Source organism: Paralichthys olivaceus, chromosome 7 (genome assembly GCF_024713975.1).
Source record: "Paralichthys olivaceus isolate ysfri-2021 chromosome 7, ASM2471397v2, whole genome shotgun sequence".
Lineage (NCBI taxonomy): Eukaryota > Metazoa > Chordata > Actinopteri > Pleuronectiformes > Paralichthyidae > Paralichthys > Paralichthys olivaceus.
The window spans coordinates 610,001-637,588 of record NC_091099.1 but is presented as its reverse complement, the minus strand read 5'-3'; the positions used below and the strand labels follow the sequence as shown (position 1 = coordinate 637,588).

At 47.0% G+C, this 27,588-nt stretch overlaps 4 protein-coding genes across 4 annotated transcripts in view; 2 read left to right on the top strand and 2 right to left on the bottom strand.

Moving 5' to 3' along the window:
• The first annotated feature begins 8,634 nt into the window (after positions 1 to 8,634).
• LOC109645613 (relaxin-3 receptor 1-like) lies at positions 8,635 to 10,751 on the top strand. Its single transcript, XM_020111235.2, has one exon. The coding sequence runs from the start codon at positions 8,979 to 8,981 to the stop codon at positions 10,140 to 10,142; it is 1,164 nt and encodes a 387-aa protein (XP_019966794.1). The 5' UTR covers positions 8,635 to 8,978; the 3' UTR covers positions 10,143 to 10,751.
• A 3,306-nt stretch (positions 10,752 to 14,057) lies between these two features.
• On the bottom strand, positions 14,058 to 19,074 carry calml4b (calmodulin-like 4b). The gene is made up of 6 exons (XM_069528849.1): positions 19,021 to 19,074; positions 17,103 to 17,165; positions 16,996 to 17,026; positions 16,064 to 16,204; positions 14,862 to 15,050; positions 14,058 to 14,403 (listed from the first exon to the last, which is right to left on the bottom strand). The coding sequence occupies exons 2-6, from the start codon at positions 17,103 to 17,105 to the stop codon at positions 14,306 to 14,308; spliced, it is 462 nt and encodes a 153-aa protein (XP_069384950.1). The 5' UTR covers positions 17,106 to 17,165; positions 19,021 to 19,074; the 3' UTR covers positions 14,058 to 14,305.
• Positions 18,260 to 22,526, bottom strand: cln6b (CLN6 transmembrane ER protein b). The gene is made up of 7 exons (XM_020112223.2): positions 21,992 to 22,526; positions 21,080 to 21,194; positions 20,664 to 20,762; positions 20,287 to 20,475; positions 19,833 to 19,888; positions 19,414 to 19,536; positions 18,260 to 19,149 (listed from the first exon to the last, which is right to left on the bottom strand). The coding sequence occupies exons 1-7, from the start codon at positions 22,051 to 22,053 to the stop codon at positions 19,017 to 19,019; spliced, it is 777 nt and encodes a 258-aa protein (XP_019967782.2). The 5' UTR covers positions 22,054 to 22,526; the 3' UTR covers positions 18,260 to 19,016.
• A 548-nt stretch (positions 22,527 to 23,074) lies between these two features.
• Positions 23,075 to 27,588, top strand: part of fem1b (fem-1 homolog b) — a 4,695-nt gene continuing 181 nt past the window's right edge. Inside the window, exons 1-2 of the mRNA XM_020112224.2 lie at positions 23,075 to 24,091; positions 24,411 to 27,588. The exon at positions 24,411 to 27,588 is cut by the window's right edge and continues 181 nt beyond it. Of these exons, the coding sequence (XP_019967783.2) occupies positions 23,844 to 24,091; positions 24,411 to 26,046 (1,884 nt within the window). The 5' untranslated portion in view covers positions 23,075 to 23,843 and the 3' untranslated portion in view covers positions 26,047 to 27,588. The remainder of the gene's footprint in view (positions 24,092 to 24,410) is intronic.

Below are 27,588 nucleotides of genomic sequence, written 5' to 3'. Positions count from 1 at the left end.
GAGCTCAAGTTAACGTCACATTTAATTGAAGTGTTTTCTATCATGTTGAGTTAATGAGAATAAATCAAATAACTTGATTTAATTATAAACTTATAAACATGAAACACACAATTTAATCATTTAATTAATCAAAGACATATTTAATCACTCAAGTTAATTGATTTAAACACATTAACTCAACGTGACAGAAACGTTTCATCGAGCGTCTGTGACAAACACATGGACATTTAATGTGTGATGACTCTAGTGTGTGTGTGTGTGTGTGTGTGAGTGTGTGTGTGTGTGTGTGTGTGTGTGTGTGTGTGTGTGTGTGTGTGTGTGTTCATCTTCAGCTGCTTCTCCTGTTGAATTATGGGATGTATTGGACACGTCTGTGGTGCCCAGAGGAAACGTCCTCTGCTCTGACCTGATGAATGAATCTGATGAGAACATGGCGTCAGTGCTCGTGAGGAACTTCGTTCTAATTATCAGATGAGTTCATTTCATCAAGTTCACTTTCCCGAGAGCAGAAACACTTTCAAAGTAAAACTCTCGATGCAGCTTGAGGTCTTTTCGATTTCTTTAACAGACCCATGTTGTTGTTTAGAAGCCGTCAGATTGGTGGAGCTCTGGAACCTTCTTCTTCTTCAGATCACTCGTCCGATGTCACGGCTGCATCCAGTGACTGACCTTTGAACCACTGGTCTCGACGCCCCCGGCCGCTGCGTCACGTTCAGCAGAATGTTTCCTCGGGTTTGTGTCTGTAGGTTTCATTTCATGTCTTTGTTTCACGTGTAGAAGATGTTCGGACCTCAGGAGAGACAATGATTGTCCGGAGCAGTTTGTCCCAGAGGACACGTGTTGAACGAGTCAGCTGCTTCTAATGTTGGACGCCAGAGACATTGAAATCCTGAATGAAAGAGTTCTGGAGCCGAACAACGGTACCGGGCCTCCGCCGGGACCTTTACCTCTTCACCTCCTCAGGTGGGCGAGCGGAGCGGTTCGCCTCCATCAGGCCGACGAAGTGGAAACAACTGCCGGTTAATGTCTGCGCTGCTTCGGGCTGACGACCCACAGAACCCAGTGACTCATTTCAATCACTCACTGAACTCACCGGTTTTCTGTGTTTCCAGTGAAACGGCTCAGCGGAGGCAGGTCCAAGAAATCAGCCGAGACATTTATTAATTGATCTGCGGCAGCGTGAGCAGCGCTCCGCACCACGAGGAGGCTCAACCTGAGGTTTCCAGTTTCCTCATGGAGACGTTAACGACTTCCACTCTCTGAAAGGAACAAATCATTTCTCTTCACTTCAGCAACAAAAACGGATCAAACTGAACTGAAGGTGAAGAACGATGCAGCTTCATCATGGACCCTCAGTGACAGGTGAGGGACTCGACCACGTCTGACTCAGGCAACATCTTCACCATTCAAGCTCTCTGTCGGTAACGTGTCTCTGTAACGTGTCTCTGTAACGTGTCTCTGTAACGTGTCTCTGTAACGTGTCTCTGTAACGTGTCTCTGTAACGTGTCTCTGTAACGTGTTCCTGTAACGTGTTCCTGTAACGTGTTCCTGTAACGTGTCTCTGAAACGTGTCCCTGTAACGTGTTCCTGTAACGTGTTTCTGAAACGTGTCTCTGAAACGTGTTCCTGTAACGTGTTCCTGTAACGTGTTCCTGTAACGTGTTCCTGTAACGTGTTCCTGTAACGTGTTTCTGAAACGTGTTCCTGTAACGTGTCTCTGTAACGTGTCTCTGTAACGTGTTCCTGTAACGTGTCTCTGTAACGTGTCCCTGTAACATGTTTCTGTAACGTGTCCCTGTAACGTGTTTCTGTAACGTGTCTCTGTAACGTGTTTCTGTAACGTGTCTCTGTAACGTGTTCCTGTAACGTGTTCCTGTAACGTGTTTCTGAAACGTGTTCCTGTAACGTGTCTCTGTAACGTGTCTCTGTAACGTGTTCCTGTAACGTGTCTCTGTAACGTGTCCCTGTAACGTGTTTCTGTAACGTGTCTCTGAAACGTGTTCCTGTAACGTGTTCCTGTAACGTGTTTCTGAAACGTGTTCCTGTAACGTGTCTCTGTAACGTGTCTCTGTAACGTGTTCCTGTAACGTGTCTCTGTAACGTGTCCCTGTAACGTGTCTCTGTAACGTGTCCCTGTAACGTGTTCCTGTAACGTGTTTCTGAGACGTGTCTTTGTACCAGTATAGTACCAGTAAGTATTTCTACCACTGTCTCTGTACCAGTATAGTACCAGTAAGTATTTCTACCACTGTCTCTGTACCAGTATAGTACCAGTAAGTATTTCTACCACTGTCTCTGTACCAGTATAGTACCAGTAAGTATTTCTACCACCTCAGTGACCCTGGCTCTTCTTCTGTGGATCCTTCATCTGATCAGTTCAGTGAATCATTCACAAAACTCACTGAGTGTAAAAGGTTCAGTGCAGATAAACCAGGTAGGACGAACACACAGTTTTCTAACTCTCTGTTGATGAAGGGTTTGCTCACAAACACAGTGACAGAATATTGTAGAAGAGTTGGAGGAAAAAGTTATGGTCTAATAATTCACAAATCTTCACACTGCTCCAGATTAACAGACTCCATGAAACGTTCAGAGGGACGAGTGACTCAGCACATCTGTGTGTATCTGGGATTAGATGCAGTTTTACGTTAACGAGCTGTTGCAGAAACTGCAGTAATTCTAATCTGTGTAAACGTGAGGATCAGTCAGATGAGATCTACAGCTGCTGCTTCACCTGCGAAACATTCCAGCACATTTCATCTGTTCCTGTTGTTTCTATCTAACGAGGCAAACGTCACGATGTTGACTGTTCACCACGACTCCTCAGTCCGTTCATGAGGCCGTTCACACTCATCGAGGTTTATTCAGGTTCATGCAGCTCGTCCTGACGTTTAATAAATCTCTACAGGTGTCGAGTTCACGTGACCCACGGAGCCACACAAGAGGAAGTACCCTGAAGAAGTACACTGAAGAAGTACCCTGAAGAAGTACCCTGTAGAAGTACCCTGAAGAAGTACCCTGAAGAAGTACCCTGAAGAAGTACACTGAAGAAGTACCCTGAAGAAGTACCCTGTAGAAGTACCCTGAAGAAGTACCCTGAAGAAGTACCCTGTAGAAGTACCCTGAAGAAGTACACTGAAGAAGTACCCTGAAGAAGTACCCTGAAGAAGTACCCTGAAGAAGTACCCTGAAGAAGTACACTGAAGAAGTACCCTGAAGAAGTACCCTGAGTCAGGAGGAGAATCAGTGGAGCAGGTTTTGTTCCCTCTCTCGTGTTTCAGGACGTCACTGATCCACTTTGAGTCTCAGCTCTGAGACCAAATGTTCTGTGAGTCAGTCGAACCCAAACTGTTCTGAAACTTTATTTACAGATGAAAGTCAGTGATTGACTCAATGTGACGTCGTGTTGATTTTTAAATTGCGTGAACATTTCCCCTGAACCTCAGGGGATGGATTCACACAGACATAAGCCTCGTCTTCCTCCTCCTCCTCCTCCTCCTCCTCCTCTGAGCATTAAAACACTTCTCTTCCATCCCTGTGGCTCAGCTCGTGTTTGGCTGCAGCTCAATTCATTCTCAGCCCCACAGCTCCAATCACAAACCACTGGTGTTCTTCTAATTAAGCTCTGTGAGGAAGCTGCACACGAGAACGCTGCTGAGAAAGAAAACTGCTGCTCTGTTTTCCCTCTGCGCTGCTCTGATAACGCGGAGGAGGGAATAAAGCAGACGTTGGTGCAATCCAACAGCCCAGATGTGGTTTTTCCTCCCAGTTTAAATTCAGCAGCGGAAACAGAAGATGCTTCATCGACCTGGAGAACAACACACACACACACACACACACACACACACACACACTGAGGTCAGGTTCCTCCAGAGGAACTGGAAGAAAAACATCAGAGCTAAAGTTACGTTTCACTGTTCACAGAGGAAGAAAAGAGACAACTTCAGTAAGAAGTGTTCAGCTGTCAGATCAGGACCTGCTGAGTCCGATGGCAGCTTCTCTCACTCAGGCCCGGCTCGATGAGCAGGAGCCAGAAAACAGGAGGTACAGTTTCTCAGCGTCTCCTTCAGGAGTGAGGAGCAGACGGAGCGTGAGACGGATCAGTGCAGCGTCAGCAGCGGTGCAGGTGTTGCTGCAGACAACAATTTATTCTCCCGACCGAAAAAAGAACAAGGTCACGAATACGAGCAGCTTTTGTTCACACACACGACTCTTCAGGTCCAAAGTCCTGAACTGTGTCGAGCGACGTGAAACATGCAGTTCGATGGATTCGATGGAATTTGTTTCCGTCATCATCACACTCAAGTTAAAGTATTTGAACATGAGGGAAAAACTCCTGGACAGTGCAATTCCTCCAGCTGTGTGCGCCTCCTGGTGGTCGTATGGACTCACACACAACGACGCTGACTCCTGTCAGGTACAACACAGCGACTGTGGTCACTTCCTCCGGGTGAATATCCGCAGGTTGTGTTCTCATGTTGGGAGAAAACACAAATGATCCTGAAGCTCAAATCCCTCGCGACACAAAAATGTCCATTTGTCGTAGACGCACCATCAGAGACAGAGGTTCAGACGTCAGGACTCATTAACAGCTGAGCTCAGATCTTCTCTCTGTGGCAGATTTCACCTCAGTCAAGGATTCTGATTTCGACCAAGTGGAGGATTCATCGCTGCAAAGCCTGACACTGAAAAAATAAATGTACTGTCAAGTTGTGAAGTCACTGGAGCGACCGCAGAGAAAAACACCAGGCCGGAGACAGAGGCAGCGAGCGGTCGACAGACATGAAATGAATCCTCGGCTGGACGGCCTCGGCTGGACGGCCTCGGTGTCACAGGCGGCTCAGGGACATGGATTCCCTCCTGCTCGCTGCTTCGTTCAGAAAGAAAATCATATTTTGGTGAATAATCACGAAGCAGAACTGGAGCTCTCTGGAGTGTTTCTCCCTCTGGATGTAAAACCTGTCAGTGGAGAAACTCTGAAAGTTCTTAGAATGTGACAGTCGACCAAACATTTCCTCTAAAGACACAAAGTCCTGGAGCCGATGAGACAAAACGTTTTTATCAAACTTCAAGTTGAACTGAGCTTCAACATCTGACGTGACTCACAGACCAGAGTCATCACTTGATTCTTCTCAAATCACAGTTCAGTCATTTAATACGATCTAAGATCTGAACCTTGTAATATTACGTAACAACAATCTTAATATTTAGACTTCTTTATGGTTGTCTTCTTTTTTCTTCCATCTTTGTGTGAAGTTACAGCTCTGTCATACTAAGACTTTAATTAAATACAGTTATAAAGTTTTTCACATATTACATTTACAATTGTTATTTTGACATTATTCTTAGAAATACACTTTATTCTTGGAATATCTTTTTCTCGTATAAAGTTTCAACCTCTCTTCTTGTCATGTAATATTAAACTGTGTCCTCGTGGTGATGACTTCTTCTTCACGACCTCCTCCATCCATCCCTCGGCAGCTCGTCCTGCAGCTGATTCACTTTGTGTGTTTGTTCTTGTTTCCAGTTGTGTTGTGTTCCCGACAGCTCCCCACACGCTCCCTCACCTTTCCAGATCCTCAGGAGGCGAATCAAAGATCCTCTGAACAGCAGCTGCACACACACGATGCAGGTCCTGGTGAAGCTGCTCCGGGCGACTGACGGAGGAACGAGCAGCTGATTCTGTTTTATGTCTGAGCTCAGTGAGGCTCCTGCACACGAGAGGTTTTCAACTCTTGACCACAGACAAACCGACAGAACAGTTTTTTAATCTTGTAATCTTCAGAACACACACTCGACGATTTGGACAGAATCTAAAGTCCAATTGATGCTTCTGCGTCAAAGCTACGTCGTAGGTTTCATACGTAGCCTCCGTGCACAGACTCCACACGGGGCCAAGTATCACTGTTGTGCGTAGGTGTCTGTGTTCGTTCCTTCAACACTTATTCAAAAATGATGCAGAGATACAACGCTACCAAGCGGACCAATCACAGCTCGACGAATTAAAAATAATAAAAAATGAGTTGGTTTTCTGTGTCACTGAGAAAAACGCAGATTTGCTCAGATGAACAAAACATCCAGTGAAAACAGTCGATGCACAAACAACAAGTTCTCAATCACACGAAACAACAGAACTGAATCATGTGTTTTTATATTTGACACTTGGGAGAAAGAGGAGGTTTTTAAAGATGCACATTTAAAAGAGTCGAGAAGAATAAAGTATTTTCACCTGAGGCTGCAGCGACATTAAAACATTACAGGTTCATTCAGATAATAAAACATTTGCTCTTGTCTGAAAGTTCGTCCTCGATCATTTGAATAAAACCACTTGACATTAAACTGCAGCAGGAGAAATGATCTGGTGTGTGAGGAGCTGCCTCCTCTGACACCTGCAGGAGCAGCTGAGGAGTCGTTTCTCCTGCTGAGCTCCTCACTTGTCTCTATTGTTTAGCTGTTTGTTTCCTGTGGCAGCATCATCACTCAGCGCCGCTCCGAACCGAGGACGAGCGGCGCTGATGGAGAGCAGCTCTGATTTGAGCTGGGAAATCTGTGAATCACTGTCAGTGTGTGTGTGTGTGTGTGTGTGTGTTACATGACATTGTTTGTTTATTTTTAAAAGTGATCAATAACAAGAGAACTGATCCAATCACAGTGGACAGACAACATTAGACTCCGCCTCTTCGCTTACTTGTAAGTATATTTCAGTGTATTTCTATGTAAACTATTGAGAATATGTAAATTATGATCTGGTGCTGTACAAATGCTGATACTTTAACTTTGACTTGAGATGTTTGAGGACTTCACTGTCCAGGTCAAAGTTCAACCATCACACGACGGACGTAACTTTACTGAAGACGTTCGAATCATTAGAGAAACGGTGGAAGACTTAACGAAGCCTTGTTTTGGGATTCGAGGATAAACGGCCTCACGACAACAACAACCCACAAATAAACTTCATGACTTGTTATGGGAGCAGTAAACATTATGAGTCCGTTAGTTTCCACAGTGCCGCAGAGCAGCCGGGGAATCTGGGTAACGAGCCGGATCCTGACAGATGAGAAGAACCAGACCCATTAATCCAGATCCTCTGAGGTCGGGTTGTTTCAGCAGAATGTTCTGAAATCCATGTTTAAATGATTTAAGAGCGACGACATGTGACTGAATTCAGCAAACAACTGGAAATGTGAAGAAGAGTGCACGTCATCGAACAGGTGAACACGTCACACGCGTGTTCCAATATTTACAGGATAAGAAACCAGAGTGATCATCGTTCAGAGACTTTACACCAGGAATCTTCATCCGGAGCCACGTCACAGATTAATGTCGACCTGATCACGTTCTAGACCGAAGGTTTTAACTGGAGGAAACTTCTGAACACTGAGTGGTTTAGTTTTCTTAGTTCTAACGTGAGTTCGTAGTGTTTGTGTCATGTTTTAAAGAAATCTGTGGTTTGCTCCGACAAACACTGACGACGTTGGTCTGAGGCGAGTCGCTGAATTTAAAACTGTAAAAACTGTAAAAACTGTGGTAAAACATTAAAATCTCTGTTTGATACAGAAAATAATCCCACACCTCATCTGGTCTCTGGTAGTTTCTATCGAAGAACCCACAAACTGCACAGAGACTTAAGAAGACAGGATTCTACGAGAGCGTACAAAGAGAAGATGTGAGCCACCATCTTTAATCGGCCTCGTCACACAGGAGGTGAAGAGACAGAGTGAGAATTTTAAATTGACCCTTTAACGGTGGATCAGTGGAGACTGTGAACTCTGGTTTTAAATGAGGCTCAGACTGAAGCAGCGTCTGTGATGGGAGATAAGATAAAGACGGACTTCAATGGTTCAGGGAGAAGCAGGTCAAACGTATTAAATCTTCAGTACAAAGATAAGAATGAGGAAGTGTCTCATTTTATGATACTGTTTTTAGATCCTGCTGGTTTTTAACTGTTTGAAGCAGATGAAGGATTTTACTTTTCTGGATGTGAAGTTTACAGAGAAACCACTAGATGTCACTACATTCTACACACGGAACCTTTAAGAACCACACGTCATCACGTCACCACGGTGACTGATGACACTTTGACCTTCAACCATCAACCAGGAACAGGAAGTTATTACATTTCAAATTAAATCATATCCATTCCTTCACTGAATGTTCGCTCTTCTCACAAACACACACCAACACACACAAACACACACCAACACACACAGACCAACACACACACACCAACACTGACTCAGCGTCTGACAGTCACTGATCTGTCTGAATATCAACACAACGTCACGATATGATTGACACTTTTCTTCACTGAGTCAAATGTTTATTCTGAGCTGAGCATTTATTCTTTTATTCAAACCCCGACTCCACTCTCTTCCTCTGAAACACACACACACACACACACACACACACACACACACACACACACACACACACACACACAAATACACTTACGCACAACAATTTGATCATTTATTCCTCAAAACAATCAAAAGATGTGGATTTTTCAAAAGTTACAAAGTTTCTGAAGTAAACTTTTGTGAAAACAAGAAAATATTGATGATGTGTCTGTGTGTGTGTGTGTGTGTGTGTGTGTGTGTGTGTGTGTGTGTGTGTGTGTGTGTGTGTCTTTGTGTGTGTGTGTGTGTGTGTGGAGGGGCTGGGGGGGCTGAACTTTGTGGGGCCCCTGAGTCTCTAGGTGTGGCCCTGCTTCTTCCTCTTGAAACAACACGCCAGGCCTCTGTCGGGCACGCGCCTCCTCGAGCACGAGCAGGGTATAAAGAGCCATGCGCGCGCCGGGCTCAGCAGTGACCCAGCAGCAGCGCGCAGCTCCGGTTCGATCCTCGTGCCCGGTGACAGCAGAGAGTGGGGGGGCATGAGCCGCGGGCACTGAGCGCACCTGCCCGCGCCGGAAGCCTCTTCTCTCCGGGAGCGCAGCAGGTGATGCGCCCTGCGGGACTCGAGTCGTTTACCGGAGACGATGGCGGAGCTGTTGAACCACAACTCCACGTCCTCCTGGAACCGCTCCGCCGCGGGACAGGACCGCTTCAGCAGCCTGGATGACATCGACGTGCCGGCGGACGGGTCCCCGACCCTGCGCATCCTCATCTCCATCGTGTACTCGGTGGTGTGCGCCGCCGGGCTGGTGGGGAACCTGCTGGTGCTGTTCCTGATGAAGGTGCGCCGCGGCAGGAAGAAGCGCTCCAGCATCAACCTGTTCATCCTCAACCTGGCGGTCACGGACTTCCAGTTCGTGCTCACTCTGCCCTTCTGGGCTGTGGACACGGCCCTGGACTTCAGCTGGCCCTTCGGAAACGCCATGTGCAAGATCATCCTGTCCGTGACCGTGATGAACATGTACGCCAGCGTGTTCTTCCTCACCGCCATGAGCGTCACCCGCTACTGGTCGGTGGCCTCTGCGCTGAAGGACCGAACCCGTCGGCGGGTGTGCCCTGTGCGCTGGGTGATCGCGGGGCTCTGGGTGTCCGCCACCGTGGCCTCTTTGCCCACAGCGATCTTCTCCACGGTGAAGAGCGTGGCCGGAGAGCGGCTGTGCCTCCTGGGCTTCCCGGACGGACAGTCGTGGCTGGCGCTGTACCACCTCCAGAAGATCCTGGTGGCCTTCGTGTTCCCCATGCTCATCGTCACCGTGTGTTACCTGCTGCTGCTGCGCTTCGTCCGCCTGCGCAGCATGAACAACAACCAGGTGAAGCGCAGGTCCCGGGTCACCCGCTCCGTCACCATCGTCGTCCTCTCCTTCTTCGTCTGCTGGATGCCCAACCACGCCATCACCCTCTGGGGCGTCCTGGTCAAATTCAACCTGGTCAACTGGGATAAGACGTACTACATGGTGCACACGTACGTGCACCCGGTGACCGTGTGCCTGGCGCACACGAACAGCTGCCTGAACCCGGTGCTGTACTGCCTGATGCGCCGGGAGTTCAGGAAGAAGATGAAGGATCTGTTCTGGAGGATTTCGTCGCCCACCGGGACGAACACCTGTCACATGCGACCGTTCTCCGGGACCGTGAGAGCGGAGCCGGACGACACGCAGGTGGTCATCCCGCTGAACAACGTGGAGACGGAGAACTGCAGACTGTCGGTTTTAACGGACCAGTGCGACACGGACGCGCTGCAGCGGTGAAGAGAGTTTCAGAGAAAAGACAAACTGTCGATGTTTCACTTTATGAGCCACTAACGAGGATCAGGGACTCCAGGTCTTCACTGGAGATCTGTTTCCAAACTCAAGATCATGTCTGGGTTCGTCGTTTCTGGAGAAAAAAAAAATCTGTAAAGCACCGGAGAAATCATCCCAGATGTAATAAGTGTTTTTAGATTTTCATCCAACGGATTTTAATGTATTTTTATCACAATTTAAAAGTGTGAAACAATCAACCACTGTGCGTAAATTGCGCGTAAAGGCGCGTTGCGTAAAACCATCCAGCAGCTGCTTTTGTGCTTCACCTGCGTCTGACCGCGCTCTGCAGCGAGGAGCTGAGCGGAGCTGAGTCTGGGGATGTGAAGGATTTGTCTGCTGCTTGATGTCGTTATTTAGGAGCGGAGGAGCCACGGTCCTCTCCTCCTCCTGCAGGAGGATCCAGCTGCTGCTTCAAACATCTTTCTGTGGAGTTTATTGACGTTCGTTGTGGCTGATGTGTAAAATGTACAAGCTTGAGTAACTGAATGTAAAAAAAAACTGCCAATGCGACCTTCAAGTCAATGTTTGTAGAATAAAACATCTGTGTTGACCTGAGTCCAGTGTGAGTGCTGTTAGTGACAGGGTTCAGGAGAGTTTAGTCTCTGATGAGGACAATGTTTCTGTTCCACATGGAAACAGATCGTGTCTGTTTAGACACAAGGTCCATTAAGTTGGAGAAGTTTGGTTTGAAGCTGAAGCACCTCCTCTCTGTCTGCACATTAAAGCTGCAGCTCTTTGGTCAAATCATTCAGCATCTGAAGAACAAACTCCAGCCGATCAGCTTCCAGTAAACTGCAGCACATTTCAACATAAGCTGTTTTCAGATCTGACCTCAGATCAGAATGGGGTCTGGAGTTTCATGAACAACATGAGATTCTCAGACACAGAAATCTGCAGCGTGCTCGGGATGGAACGTTTTAATGTTGACAGCAAAGTTTGTATCAAACTCCAGCCGAACGTGTTCTTCTGTAAAACAAACATTTTCTATTTGTTCTAATAAATATATAAACGTTTACATTTCTCACAACAATTTGTAAATTCTCAAAAAAACAATTGTTATTACAAATGCTTCTGTCTGTTTGAGTTTGTTTCTTTATTCTCGTTTACTTCAGTAAAGTAATTAAGACAAAAATAATCACAAACTTAGAAAATCGTTATGAAAGATAAAACTTCCGATAAACTTTAATGCAGAAGACTTGAGTTTCCGTCCTGAGCTTGAACGTCCTCCGCTCCGTTGTCTTCAACACTTGAACCAAGTCAGAAGAATTTCCGTCAGCAGGTCCAGAGATGTTGTGTGAGGTCAGTGACCTCTGAGTCTGAGTCTGAGTGAAAGCTCGAGCCACATTTGAAGAGAGTCTCTGGAGCTGTTCCAGAAACAGTCAGTCAAAAATGTGATTTTAAGACACAGTCACCTTGACCTTTAACCTTTGACCACCAAAACCTAATGAGTTCATCTTTGAGTCCAAATGAACGTTTCCACCAAACTAGAAGAGATTCCCTCGAGGCGTTCTTCAGTTATCGTGTTCACAAGAATGAAAGAATGAAAACATCTGGTGCAGAACGTCAACATTTGTGAAGTGATGAAGATTTTGATTTCTTTTATTTCCAAATTTCATCCAGTTACTTTTCTGATCCAGGGAATAAAACTGAAATAAAACTGATTCTAAATGTTGTTTTGTCTTCAGACTGAAGAATCCAGACTCAGTTTTAAATTAAGTTTCCTCACGAGAGAATATTTGAGATGTGAGCGTCGCAGAGTCTCAGCTCCAGAGTCACTCAAAGGTTTTTCTGTCTCGCTTTAACTCTAATGAGCTAAAAGTGTAGAAGTATCTGGATCAGAACATGAGTCAGCAGCTTCTTCACATGAGAGCAGTGTTGTGTAAAATCCTCCATAAACTCAGACGTGGACTTTGACCTCGAGACGCAGCTCCGTCACTCGCTCATCACATTAAAGTGCAAACGGCCCAGAAACAGGAAACTAGTGGTGTGTTAAGATCCAGCTAGCCATTAACACACACACACACTCACACACACACACTCTCTCTCTCTTTTCTCTCTCTCTCTCTCACACACACACACACACATACACATACACACACACACACACACTCTCTCTCTCTCACACACACACGTAACCTCTCTCTCTCTCTCTCTCACACACACACACTCTCTCTCTCTCTCGCACACACACATAACCTCTCTCTCTCTCTCTCTCACACACACACACACACACATACACACACACACTCTCTCTCTCTCTCTCTCTCTCACACACACACACACACACACACTCTCTCTCTCTCTCTCTCTCTCACACACACACACACACACACACACACACACACACTCTCTCTCTCTTTTCTCTCTCTCTCTCTCACACACACACACCCTCTCTTTCTCTCTGTCTCACTCTCTCTCTCTCTCTCTTTTCTCTCTCTCTCTCTCTCACACACACCCTCTCTCACTCTCTCTCTCTCTCTCTCTGTCTCACTCTCTCTCTCTCTCTCTCTTTTCTCTCTCTCTCTCATACACACACACACACTCTCTCTCTCTTTTCTCTCTCTCTCTCTCACACACACACACACCCTCTCTTTCTCTCTGTCTCACTCTCTCTCTCTCTCTCTCTCTCTCTCTCTCACACACATCCTCTCTCACTCTCTCTCTCTGTCTCACTCTCTCTCTTTTCTCTCTCTCTCTCATACACACACACACACCCTCTCTCACACTCTCTCTTTCTCTCTCTCTGTCTCTCTCTCTCTCTTTTCTCTCTCTCTCACACCAACACTTCACTTTATATGCGGTCATTGGTTTAGAGACCTCTAGTGGCAGGACATGTGTACTGCGTGTTGAATTGATTGTCCCTCAGTGGGACATTCACCGTGTCACAGCAGCAAGAGTCAGAAAGACAAGAGCAAACAATAAGAAGGAGCCTGCACTACCTCAGTTTAAGGAATATACACAATAAATAGAAACATATGAATGTACTTCAGCCACTGACTCTGTCGATGAGACTGGATGATCGAGAGCTCGACTCTGGCCTCAGGAGACATGTCCAGGAGTTGGACAGACGTAAAGAATCAGCTGATGTGAATAAACTCAGTGATTTCAGTGTGAATCAGACAAACTGTTAAACACCTGAGACTCATCGTCCCTGAGGCTCCTCCTCCTGAGGACAATGAGATTCCTGGTGAATCACAAAACATGAAGAAGAGATCAGCTTCACGCTCTGAACGTCCTTCAGAACCAGGTTCAAACAGAAAAATGAGACGTGCTGGTAAATCCACTTTCTCTCTGGGCGATTACATAAGAGCAGAGATGTCACAGTGAATTACTGCAGGAAGGTTCCGCTGTTTTCACCACGGCCCACAAACCCTCCTGGTGGCTGCTGCATGAAGCTGTGCTAACAGGAAATGACAGGACGCTTTAATACATCCTTCATAACATGTTCAATCCAAACTGTGTGTGCAGAGCAAATATGTCGTCATACAGGAAGATGATGGAAAGAGTTGGATCAGTGTTACATCACAGAACCAACTTCAGGCCGGAGATGAAATAATGAACTCTGATAAAAAACACACGAGTGATGCAGCTGTTCTGAATCTATCTGCAGTTTATCAAACCTGCAGGAATCTGTTCTGTTCATCAAGGACATGCTGCAGTTCATTTGGTCGCCTGTTGGTGGCGTCACATCCTCTTTGTGCATGTGTCAGTGTTTGATTGTCGGAAAGGTCAAAAGTGTTTGTCCAGTTTGACGTCACATTTGTTTTATATGTCTCACACAAGGACATTAACAAGAGGAGCAGCCAGAAGATCACATCTGTCACCTGATATGATGAAATAAATAAAAACTCTGTTTGTCTGTTAATTTCATTTTTATTGATATTGAGTCACATGACGCCAAATTCAAACTGAACTGAACCGTTCAAATTAAAAATATACGTCTACTGTGTAAAGTTTGCCTTGTGAGCCAGCAGAGGGCGCTCAACCTCAGCCTGAGCACGATCACACTAATTGAATGGACGGAGCCTCGTGTACCAGATTAACGTCCAATGACGGATGACCTCTAACAGGAGAAGGTCGTCACCGCAGCGATGATGTGGGCGGCGATGTCAGTGTTTTGCAGACGAGCGCGTCACCGCTTTAGCAAACTGTTCACAATGGACCCGCCCATCTGCCCCAACACCCGCCTCCTTCAGCAGCTCGTCCACTGAAAACACAGACACAGCTGTCAATCAACATCTGCTTTGATGAAGCAGTGAACATTTCACAAACTTCCTTCCTCTTTCCTCTTCTTTCAGTTTGACAACAGGTGGATTTCATGTTCAGATTTTCTTGAGCTCTCAATCTAAACTCAATCTAAACTCTGCGTTCACTCATATTCACGCTGTGTGAAGTGAGAGCTACTGACATATACATACAAAGAGGTTCTGTGGAGGAAAGAGGCTGAAATACTTTATTCAGATATCCAGCATTATTATGACTCATCAGTAGTTTTTAAATCCAACATAATCTCAGTTATTATCAGTTCTCCTCCGGACTCTTTGTGCAGACGTTGAGATGAAGAGCAGAATAATGGAAGAAAGATAATCTTCAGTTCATGTGATCACAGGATTAAACACGACGTGATCCAGAGATGATATTTGGAATGAGATTAATCTCTTTCACCTTCTCTGTTCGTCAGTTTCTCTCCGAGCCCGGTGAGTGTCGCTCGCAGCTCAGTGGCCAGGACGAAGCCTTTGTGCTCCTTGTCGGCCATCTTCAGGGCCTCCAGGATCTCCTGCTCCGGCGCCTCCTGCTGGAGCTGCCGGTGCATGACGCTCAGGAAGGTGGAGAAGTCCAGATCCCCCCCCCGACCTGCGGAGATTTAATGATTTAATTTCACTGGGTCCATCCGGTCGTCGGCAGTTTCACCTGAAGAACAATGTTTATTGATCAACGCAGGAGAAACGAGGTCACAGCAGGAGGAGAGGGGGGGGGGGGGGGGTGTTGTGTAATATGGAATAGTGTAAATGGAATAAGTTGTTCAAACAGAAACACAATAAAACCGAATGTAAAGTTTACACGTGTTAAACAAACTGAGCAGTTAATGAAACCTCGTTAAACATGAATCACACAAAGATAACGAGACGAGCAAACCTCAGCAAACACCGAAATATTAAAGTCAACTTCATCAAACTTTAACTGGGAAGGAAAATGTTTTTCAGCCGACGTCTCCATGAACTGATGAGTTTATCCTGCTGTTGCTATGGCAACCACGGCTATATTTTTTTACAGTGTTGCATCTTGGGTTGTTCGTAGTGTCAGAGCTACATCTTAGTGTTGAAGTGTAGGACTCCGTCACCACATGAAGTCAAGATGATGATTTTATAACGTTTGGTCCCGTGGACCACGACCACGACCACGACCACGATGATGATGATGATGAAGATGAAGATGATGATGAAGTCGATCCACAGCAGAGCTGTTATCAGACCGAACTGCTGCCGTCAGTGTTTCCTCTGGTTCTCTGTGACGCACTGACGCACAGGAGCCATGTTTCAGTCATGAATTTATTTTTAGCTTAAAGATTCAGTTTCTCAGACGAGATTTGTTTTCTGTGTTTGAACGTCGCTGTAAAAACAACATGTGTTAAACTTTGGATCAGACCGGACAGGTGGACGAGGGTCAAGGTGGACGAGGGTCAAGGTGGACAGAAGGACAGGTGGACGAGGGTAAAGGTGGACGAGGGTCAAGGTGGACAGAAGGACAGGTGGACAAGGGTAAAGGTGGACAGAAGGACAGGTGGACGAGGGTCAAGGTGGACAGATGGACAGGTGGACGAGGGTAAAGGTGGACAGAAGGACAGGTGGACAGATGAACTGATGTACCTATGTTGTGGCTCAGCAGGTGTCGTTGGACCTCGGAGGGGGTGGGGTTGGACCCGAGACATCTCATCACTGTGATCAGCTCCTGAGCTCTGATCTTCCCTCTCCGCTGGGAGTCGTACAGAGAGAAACACTCTTTAAACTCTGCAGCGACAACGAGAGACACCGAGTTCAAGAGACACACTGAGCAAAGTTCACACTGCACCAACAGGAGGCGCTGTGCGCTCACACTGCACCAACAGGAGGCGCTGCACGTTCACACTGCACCAACAGGAGGCGCTGTGCGCTCACACTGCACCAACAGGAGGCGCTGCGCGTTCACACTGCACCAACAGGAGGCGCTGCACGTTCACACTGCACCAACAGGAGGCGCTGCACGTTCACACTGCACCAACAGGAGGCGCTGTGCGCTCACACTGCACCAACAGGAGGCGCTGCGCGTTCACACTGCACCAACAGGAGGCGCTGTGCGTTCACACTGCACCAACAGGAGGCGCTGCACGTTCACACTGCACCAACAGGAGGCGCTGTGCGTCTCCATCTTTTTCTTCGTACATTAAAAATCTTTCGGTCTTAAAAATACTGTGACGTGTATTTTTCTCCAGTTTCAGAACCTCTAACGACTAAAAGATGAATCTGATCATCGAACTCACACGAACACGTTCTGGTGATTTAACCAGTAAATAAACTTGAAACACAGTTTAGAGAAACAAGAGTCGGACAGAAGAACCGGCATCGTGTCCTCATTAAAAACTGTTTCAGGTCAGTGGAGCCGATGACATCACTGAGGGGAACAAGTGCTGCTTTGTCCTGAGGCAGGAAACTGAAAACTCTGCGTCTGAGGACGAAGCTGCGTCTGAGAGTGACCATTCTATTAAAACCACAGGAAGATGAGCTGACTGGAATGATGGAGTGATTCTCTGGACGAGTCTTACCGTTTATCTGATCCTGGGTCAGGAACTTTGCCTGCGATGAAAGAGGGAGAACAGCGTGAACAGAGAGCGGAGGTGAAGTCTGGATGAAAGCTCAGGAGTAATCTCACCATCGTGGTTCAGGCCGGCAGCGCTCTGCTGTGACGGCTGCTCCTCAGCTCAGGAACCTGATCCTGGTGAAAGATGAGGAGGGAGATGGACGGAGGAGACAGTGAGGTGGGGGGGAGGAGGGGGAGATGTCAGGACCTGATCATCTCAAATAAAAGCTTTGTTTTCAGATAAAACACAAACGCATCTGAAGTCTGTTAGTCTGAAGCATCGTCCTCAGTCTGTGGACATGTCTCCTTCTACGTCCTCAGATAAACTGATCATTTCTTCTTTATTTCACTATCGGACCGACTCAGATTCACGGGTGATGCAGGTGAGGATCTCTGTCATGGCAACAACACTCATAGCAACACTTTTTGTGTGTACAGAGCTTTTATTTTGAAAGGTTGTGAACTCGGGTCTGAAGATTGTGTGACTCTGAAACATCAGCTCAGTAAATCAAACTTATATAAACCACACACACACACGAGTCAGAAAGAAGAAGCTTGAGTTGATGAAAACTCTTCAGTGCAGAGGAACCAGGTAGGATGAACACAAAGTTTCTAACTTCACTCTGTTTATAAACCGCTCCGCTCACGCGGACTCGTTCTCCATCATCCTGAGAGACGCTCTGCTCAGAGGAACTCTGCTCATGGAGCCAGCTGGAGGGAGCGATGAAGATCTGAAGAATCATCACAGAGGAACTGACCTCAGAGCAGACGAAGGTGAAAGGTCACAGTGAACTCACAGTTTCTACGTTTATCTGTGGTTCAGTGTGAAAAAACTTCACTTTCAAAACTTTATCCTCAAGGTCTGATTGTTCGTCTGTGTGACACCAACGTAACATTTGAATATCACCGGCAGAACAAAGTTATTATGTTCGTCCTGATGAAACCTCGTAGCTGCGGAGCGTTAACGTCGAACACCGAGTCAGATGAGCGGTTCATGTCCAGGTGGAGTTGACCTGGCGGAGGTGCAGCGTGTAGACAGCACAAGGCTGCGGGACGTAGATCAGCCCCGGGTGTTTCCTCCTCAGGACGTCGTCGTTCCACAGACACATCACCCAGATCAGCACCAGGAGCAGAGCTGCAGAGAAACTGGATCCACAAGTTCAATCAGGCTCTCGTCCTCGTCAGGAGACGTGAATACTCCTGTTGTCTGAACGATGTGTGTGTGTGAGTGTGTGTGTGTGTGTGTGAGTGTGTGTGTGTATGTGTGTGTGTGTGTGTATGTGTGTGTGTGTGTGTGTGTGTGTGTGAGTGTGTGTGTGTGTGTGTGTGTGTGTGAGTGTGTGTGTGTATGTGTGTGTGTGTGTGTGTGAGTGTGTGTGTGTGTGTGTGTGTGTGTGTGTGTGTGTGTGTGTGAGTGTGTGTGTGTGTGTGTGTGAGTGTGTGAGTGTGTGAGTGTGTGTGTGAGTGTGTGTGTGTGTGTGTGTGAGTGTGTGTGTCCTGTAATAATTGATGAGGTCGTTCTCAGGTGTTCTGACTAATTACATTACTGACTGAGGGCTACTCCTCACCAGCATTATAACATGTATGTATAAAAGATGCTTTCAGACATGAACTGGAGTTTTGACGTGTTCCTGACGTGTCCCTCACGTGTTCCTGACGTGTCCCTCACGTGTTCCTGACGTGTCCCTCACATGTTTCTGACGTGTCCCTCACGTGTTCCTGACGTGTCCCTCACGTGTTCTGTGTGTGAGAACACATGTCTGAGTCAGTGTCTCTGGATCTTCTCCTGCAGCCTCTAGTCAAACATCTGTAAACTTGTCAGTGAGCGAGTGGACGTGTCTCTGAGGTTTCTAACATGTGATGGACATGAAGTCTTATAGTATTTTATATAATATAAATATATACATGTTATATGAGAGGATCTGCTTCTTCTTCACATGAGAAACACAAACTCCAGAGTTCATGTGTATGTTTGTTCCCATGACTTCACCTGTGGAGCATGAAGAGGCCGTTACTGTCGGGGACCAGGCCCCGCCCCCTCTGGTGCATCACTGTGGCGGCCATTGCAAAGAAGGTGAAGAGGAAGAGGATGAAGGTTTGTCCTTCAGTGACCAGGAACCTGTCAGGAACACGGGGACAGTGTCTGAGGTCGTGATGAATCAACTTCCTGCTGGAACTTTGACTTCATCCTGTTGTTGGCATGACTCTTGTGTTGTTGTGTTATTGATAATAATATGAATGATTATAATATTATTATTATGAATGATAATATGAATGATAATAACATTGTGATTATGAATAATAATAATACTGAAGTGGCTGCCTGATGGGTCAGAACAGAACCCTCTGGTTAGAATCTACAGAAGCAGTACAGCCGTCTGACCAGTAGTAGGTGGTGTTTGGAACGAGGAGCGTCCAGGCTGCTGGGGTCATCCTGTCCACCTGCGTCCTGCGGCAGAAACAACCACTGAAGAAGAGCAGGAGGATGAGGAACAGAGGAACGTACCTGGAAAACAGGCAGAAGAGAGAGAGAGAGAGGCTCAAACCTTCTTCTCTAAAGATCACGTCTTCTCTCGCTCCATCATCGATCAGAAACTGTCACTCAACGTTGATTATTATGAATTCTCAGAGAAGGACATTTTTTATCTTTGTGAATCTGAGACGGCAGCAACACGTGATCATGGTTCATTTCCACAAACCTTCACATCACGTGAAAACATCGAGCAGCCGCTGATGCGTCTTGTTACCTGAGCGTCGTGTGTAAATGATCTGTGAACTGAAAATCATTTCAGATCATCTCACCACATCAGGTGACCCAGAGAGTCGTCGAAGTGAAACACGAACTCGAAAACATCAATCTGCAAAATGAAAAGACTTCAGTCAGGCCAGATGTTCCAGATGTGACCTCACTGCTGACTCCACCTTCTTATTTAATTATGTGATGCAGTCATTTAGTATTTTATATTTGTGAACGGTCCCGTGACGTGTTTCCAGGCGTGTTAACGTGTAAACTGAGATCACTGAAGCCTGAACCAGACAATGACTCTTTCAATGAAATGATGATTGTTACATGAGGTGTTCTTCATGTTTCCAGTAGGTGGCGCTATGTCTATGAGAGTTTCTTCCTTTGCTTCGCAAAACATTCAAATTCACCATGTTGCCACGGAGACGTCGTTTGCTGGAAGTTCACAATTTTCACAACTAATCATCGTCCAGCTCTCTCTGATGACATCATGGCGTCTGATCCGGTACCCACCAATGAGGAGGGTCTGAGCTCCTTCATCACCGGGTTCTCTCTGACTGACAGGTGCAGCTCGTAGCCAATCAACACGAGCCGACAACGGATGGATTCGGCCACCAGGTGGAAGCTGGTTCCCATGACGATGAAGATGATGCCGAGGTGGACGATGGGGAGGGGCAGAATCCTGGGACTGCGCTCGAGCATCTGAAATGGAGAACAGATGTTGTATGACGTGTTCAGTATGATATGTTTAGAATGACGTGTTCTGTATGACATGTATAGAATGACGTGTTCTGTATGACATGTGTAGAATGACGTGTTCTGTATATGACATGTTAAGCGTGACGTGTTCAGCTTGACGTGCTCAGCGTGACGTGTTCTGATGCAGTTACTTTGAGCAGGATGAGCGGAGCCGTGACACTGTAGAGAACGTGGAGAAGTTCCGCTGCACCAGGACGGTTCAGAGGAAACAGGTTCGCTGGGAGGACGAGCTGCCGGAAGAAAAAATGTCAAAGTTTTATTTTTGCTTTATTTCTGATTCAGACGATGACTCCATTCATGACTGATTCATTTCAGTGTTTATCTATTGATAGACAGAGACTATCAGTGACGCTGAAGTAAAGATGGACGACACATGAAAAGTACTGGAGCCGCCATGTTGTGACGTGATGACAGTTGGGTCGGGGGTTTGTCAGAGAAATGAAACGTGAAAATCAGAAACTGATCTTGAAGCTTTAGCTTAAAATCTCATATGATTCAGTCTGAAGAGGAAAACAACTAAAGAAAGATCCTGTCATCATCCCGTTACCATGACAACAGGTCGGCCCACATCCAGGACCCAGTTCTGGACGGTGAAGCTGAGCCAGAGGTCCAGGTGGAACCGAAGCTTCGGCAGAACCGTCTCTGCAGAACTCGCCGAGCGGCTGCAGGACAAGAAGAACACAGGTGACATCAGATGTGCTTTAAATGAGGCGCCACCTGGCTCCGCCCACAACAGGTAACAGCATGGAAACATCACAGGGGGCGTGATCGGAGGGGAGGAGCTTTAAACAACAAGAAAACAGAACAGTCCCGAGGTCGGAGGGTGTACTGACTCATCAGTGACTCATCAGTGACTCATCAGTGACTCATCAGTGACTCATCACCTGACTTCTTACAGTAGTTGACGTGTGAATGTCGTTTCTCTTGTTTGTTGTTGAGCTCTCCCTCAGGGATTATCGTGTTATTGTCACCTTTCATTTTTGGGTGAATAATAAATTCACATCTTTTTGCATCAATTAGTGTCTTGATTCTGGTTTAGAGGACCGGGACCTAACATATCTAACATACTATCAACATGACTAAAATCAATGACCCCATCAACGTCTACATCTATGTCCCATTCTACTTTGTGCATTGATGAGGAAACATGGAAAATACATTGAATGTTCCAAAGTTAGATCTTAAAATGTTAACAGTTACAGCTGTTTGCCAGCAGGAGGCGCTGCAGCCCCCTCGTTCGTCCTGCGTCTGTGAACGAAGCCTGAAATGATCTCGTGAAATGAGTTTCCAGCTGAGTTTTCACCTCATGTGAACAGAGAGGAGAAAGTGACTCTGACCCTGAGTTTTCAGTGACGAGCTGCAGGAACCTTTAAACGTCTCAGAGCTGTGACGCTCGGGAGGTTTTACTGCAACACTTCATTAAAGCTGGGATTCATTATGAAAAACTCATTTAACAAACCTGCACATGAACATCGCTGCACGCAGACCTGAGCTCGGCCTCTTCCTGACGGACGGCTGCATGTCTTCGTCTGCTTGTCTTATTCAAATACTGCCAGTATCTACCTGCCTCTGGGGAAACCAATCACAGCACGGGTAAATCCTTGGTCTTGAATTTATAATTTTTTAATGTTCTCTCTTCTTTTTCTTCCAGCGTTGAAGACGACGTCTCACGCCCGGACTGAAATGATTCTTGGTGAGATTCATCGTGAGATAATCTGATAATCTGTGTGAGCCTCCTCCCATTGTTTTATCACACATCTGGTTTCAGATTGAACCAGTTAGAAGCTTATGCTCCAGCTGAGGATGAAAACCTGCACAACATGTTTTCATTTGCTTGAACAGAAACTGGGTCACAGGAGAAACGACTGAAAAGACTGTGATCATGTGACAGTTTTCACTCACAGATCTGTTCAGATGGAAATAAGATCCCACAGTTTATCTCACTTTACCTGCTGCACCGAGACTCAACAGCTCCACACCTCTATTCACTACACAACACTATACACAACAACACTATTAAGACATGATTTCTATAATAAAATACAAATGTATGTGTGTGTTATATTTTCCTTGTATGAATGTGCACATCAATAGAGTGGGGATGATTCTCCACAGTGGAAACTCACTGACGTCTCTTCAGGCTCTGATCTCATCTGAAAACCCTGAAAGACAGAATCACTGTGTGATTCCACTCTCTTCATTAACTGCAGTTGTGTTGTCGGACTCCTCAGACACGTCAGACCAACTGAATCATGGTGTTTAATACAAGATGAAATAAAGGTTGAATGTAGATTCCTGGATCGATTCCTCTTTCCTGCCGTTGTAAAATATTAACCCTGACATGTTGTACAAGGTGATGAGTGAGAACAAAATTCCCTTTTTTCCTTTTTCATCTTGTTTGAAATCTACAATAACGGTCGATACCAAAAACACATTTCTGAACAAAAAGGGTTTAAAATACATCAGTGACGATGTCTGTTGGTTAAATGTAAGTTTAGAATCTATAAATGTTTTAAAGCAACAATCTGACTCACTCATTTGTTCAAAGACACTTTTAATTTTAGCAATCCTGATTTTACATTTGATATTTTATAATAATTGTCTTTAGCTCAGATTTCATGACTTGGTTTTGAATGAAATTGTAATTTGAACTGTATGAAGTGTGATGTAAATAACTCTTGTTCTAGTTATGACTCTAATTAAAAATGTGTCTCAGGTCTTTATTGGTCCATGTGTTGATCCTCTTCTTCTTGTGCTCTTTCAGTTTCGTCCGTGGAAACAGTGACTCAGGTTCAGGCCGCGGAACTGAAGCAGCACGCAGTTGCAGTCGGAAGTATTTTTCCGGTGGACGGGAGCTTCCGGTGCATGACGAGCTAACGGAAGGTGAAAGTGTTCGAGTCCGAGTCCGAGTCTCTCGCGTCGTTTGGACTTTTGTCTCCGAACCTTGAGCAGAGGACGAGTCTTCAGAGCCGGAGACGATGCTTCACTTTTATTTCACCCGGAGCAGGAAACTGTCCGTTGTAATCAAGCTAATGTGCTACTGTTAGCATTGAGCTAACCGGCTACCCGTTCAGCTGGTGCTCAGCGTCCGGAGACAGAAGCTCAGGACCCGGACTCAGCGCCGCAGGTCCCCCCTCCCCCCGCCGGCTCCTCTGCGTTTCTCTCGCGGCTGTCAGGCAGCACATCCCCGTTTCATGTGAGCTCTGGGTCGGTGTCGACAGTTTAATGGGAGGCGGGTTGTTTTGGAGGAGTGGACACTGCGGCCGTCAGCTGCGAGGAAAGCGGGGGTCCGGGCTCCCTGCCCCGCTCACATGGAGTCTCTGGCCGATTACGTGTACAAGGCAGCCAGCGAGGGTCGAGTCCTGACCCTGGCCGCGCTGCTGCTCAACCACTCCGAGGCGGAGACCCGCTTCCTGCTCAGCTACGTGACCCAGGTGTCCGGTCAGAGATCCACCCCGCTCATCATCGCTGCCCGGAACGGACACGACAAAGTGGTCCGGCTGCTCCTGGACCACTACCGGGTGGACACGGAACAGACCGGCACGGTTCGGTTTGACGGGTAAGAGCCAGCATGAGTTCAGATACTTCATTGATTACCAACAATGCTTTTATTTTGAAGTAGCAACCAGCCAGTGATTGACATTAAACCCTGAACGTTGCTTTGATGTTTCCTACTTGACAGGAAGTGAAACCTGAACTTTAAGAATCTGGTTAATTCGGACATTAAACACTACGTTTGAACTCAGTCATGTTTTGAGTGAGAGCGGCTCAGCCTGGAGAAGAGCCGCCACAATCACAGGATGAGATGAGAAGAGACTGTGAACGTCCTCCTCGTCTGTCTTCTTTCAGTCGTAACCTTCTGTCTCTCTGTTCTACAGCTACGTCATAGATGGAGCTACAGCTCTGTGGTGTGCGTCCGGAGCGGGACATTTTGATGTGGTGCGCCTGCTCGTGAGTCACCAGGCTAACGTGAACCACACCACCATCACTAACTCCACCCCGCTGCGGGCCGCCTGCTTTGATGGCCGTCTGGACATCGTGCGGTACCTGGTGGAACACGATGCAGACATCAGCATCACTAACAAGTACAACAACACCTGCCTGATGATCGCCGCCTATAAGGGGCACACGGACGTAGTCAAATTCCTGCTGGAGCGAGGGGCAAACCCCAACGCAAAGGCGCACTGCGGCGCCACCGCCCTGCACTTTGCTGCAGAGGCGGGACATCTGGACATAGTGAAAGAGCTGGTGCGATGCCAGGCAGCCATGGTGGTGAATGGACACGGCATGACGCCGCTGAAGGTCGCTGCAGAAAGCTGCAAAGCTGATGTGGTGGAGCTGCTGCTGGCGCACGCCGACTGTGACCCCGGCAGCCGCATCGAGGCCCTGGAACTGCTCGGCGCCTCATTCGCCAACGACAGGGAGAACTACGACATCCAGAAGACGTACCACTACCTGCACACGGCCATGATGCAACGGTACCATAACCCAGAAAACATTATCGCCAAAGAGCTGTTGCCACCCATCGAGGCCTATGGGGGGCGTAGCGAGTGCCAGACACTGCACGACCTGGAGACCATCAGGGCGGACCGGGACGCCCTGCACATGGAGGGGCTGATGATCCGGGAGCGAATCCTGGGCTCGGACAATATTGACGTGTCACACCCCATCATCTATCGCGGTGCTGTCTATGCTGACAACATGGAGTTTGACCAGTGCATCAAACTGTGGCTTCATGCGCTTCGCCTGCGGCAGAAAGGAAACCGCAACACGCACAAGGACCTGCTGCGCTTCGCCCAGGTCTTCTCCCAGATGGTGCACCTGAAGGAGCAGGTTACTGCCTCGGCCGTGGAGCAGGTGTTGAGCTGCAGCGTGTTGGAGATTCAGCGCAGCATGACTCGAGTGGAAGCGGCGGCAGAGTCTGAGCTGCCGCAGACCCTGGACAATTACGAGTCAAATGTTTTTACCTTCCTGTACCTGACCTGCATCTCCACCAAAACCAGCTGCAGCGACAACGAGCGCGCCGTAATCAACAAGCACATCTACGACCTGATCCAGCTGGACCCGCGGTCACGAGAGGGCTCCTCGCTGCTGCACCTGGCCATCAGCTCCACCACGCCGGTGGATGACTTCCACACCAACGACGTCTGCAGCTTCCCCAACGCCCAGGTCACCAAGCTGCTGCTGGACTGTGGCGCACAGGTCAACGCCATTGACCATGAGGGCAACACCCCACTGCATGTCATTGTCCAGTACAACCGGCCAATCAGCGACTTCCTCACTCTTCACGCCATTATCATCAACCTGGTGGAGGCTGGCGCTCACACGGACATGACCAACAAGCAGAAGAAGACGCCGCTGGACAAGAGCACCACGGGCGTCTCGGAGATCCTTCTGAAAACACAGATGAAGATGAGCCTGAAGTGCCTGGCGGCGCGCGCCGTCCGGCAGCACCAGATCACGTACCGCAACCAGATCCCCAAGACGCTGGAGGAGTTTGTGGAGTTCCATTGAGACGCTTTGTGCTTTTTAAAGAGTTTATAATTTTCTAACGAATCCAAACGGTGCTGAGGACAATGGTTCAGTGCTAAAAGTTTTTGAGCATTTTTATAAATTAAAAAGTGTGTTTTTCTATTTTAAGTATTAATTGCTAAATACCAGCAGCCGCAGTTTGTTTTGTCTGCGTCTCTGAAGGAACAGACCTGCAGCGGCGGCGAGCGCAGACGGAGACAGCGTCATGTTGTTTGTTTTTTGCCTTATTTCCGTGGCGACACTATGACTCTGAGCGTGAAGTGTGTCGGAGACACGATGAGACGTAATGAATGAATGAGCCAAGAGACGACCGACCTCAGCTGCTTCCTGTATCGTCTGTCACGTGATTCTTTTAATATGAAGAGTTTTGTCACGTGGATTAAACTGATCAGGGTTTTAATTCATTTTATTTTAAAGGTTTGTTTGGGAACATTTATGGGTGAAAATATTTTTCCTCCTTAGTTTGTTTTAATTAAATTATCTATTTGGCCCAAAGTATGTGGACGCCCCCCGAGGTTCAAAGAATGGGAAAAGGTTTTGTGATATTTGAAAACACTGGTTTCACGTCTGTCGCATTTTAAAATGAAGCAGAGCGATGTCGTCATCAGGCTCAGTGCGTCTAACGTGTTGTTAGTCATGTGACCTGTCAGACATGTATGTTTTGGAGCGTGTTGTAGACATGACGTCTTCACCCATGTTCTGTTTGAAAAGCAGGCGAAAGCTCCTGTCTTCACAAATCCAGTAACTTTAAGGTTAAAGGTTTTCAACGTTCTCTTTTAAACCCACAGAAATGTATTTGGAAGAATCGAGTGTTTTTTCTCGGGCTGCGCTCGTGTCCACATACTTTTGGCCGAAACAGTTACAACGAGCAGTGATTATAAACTATGAAGCAGATTTTTCCAGAACATTGTGCCTGTAGATCAAAGACTGTAAATAAAGATGGACGACACTACATATCTCCGATAGGAACGATCTAGTGGTGATGACGTCTGACACCTGAAACATTTATTCAACCTCTGCTCTGATGTTTCAGTTTGGTTCATGTCCCATCTGCTAACACGGTGGAAGTTTATGACATATGCTGCAGGCAGACACCAGGGGGCGATGGAGATGATTTGGCTTCACTTTTAGGGAGTTGTCATGTTGTCCATCTTTATTTAGTCTATGCTGTAGATCTGTTTCAACTGTGAGGGATGCTTTTATTTTTTAATTTATCGTTGAGGTCGTAGACGTCACATGGTTTACATGTCCCCTGTTCTGCTGGAGCTTTATCCTCACTTTAGTTTTTATAGATTTTATGTAAATCAAATATGAAGAGTTTTTCTGGGTCCTGGTCCCTTGGGGTCCTGGTCCCTCGGGGTCCTGGTCCCTCGGGGTCCTGGTCCCTCGGGGTCCTGGTCCCTTGGGTCCTGGTCCCTCGGGGTCCTGGTCCCTGCTGCCACAGGTCTTGTGCGTCTGCGTGTCTGAAGCCTGAGGTCCAGTGGTGCTTGATAACAAGTTAAAATCCCTCTTTGCTTCAGAATG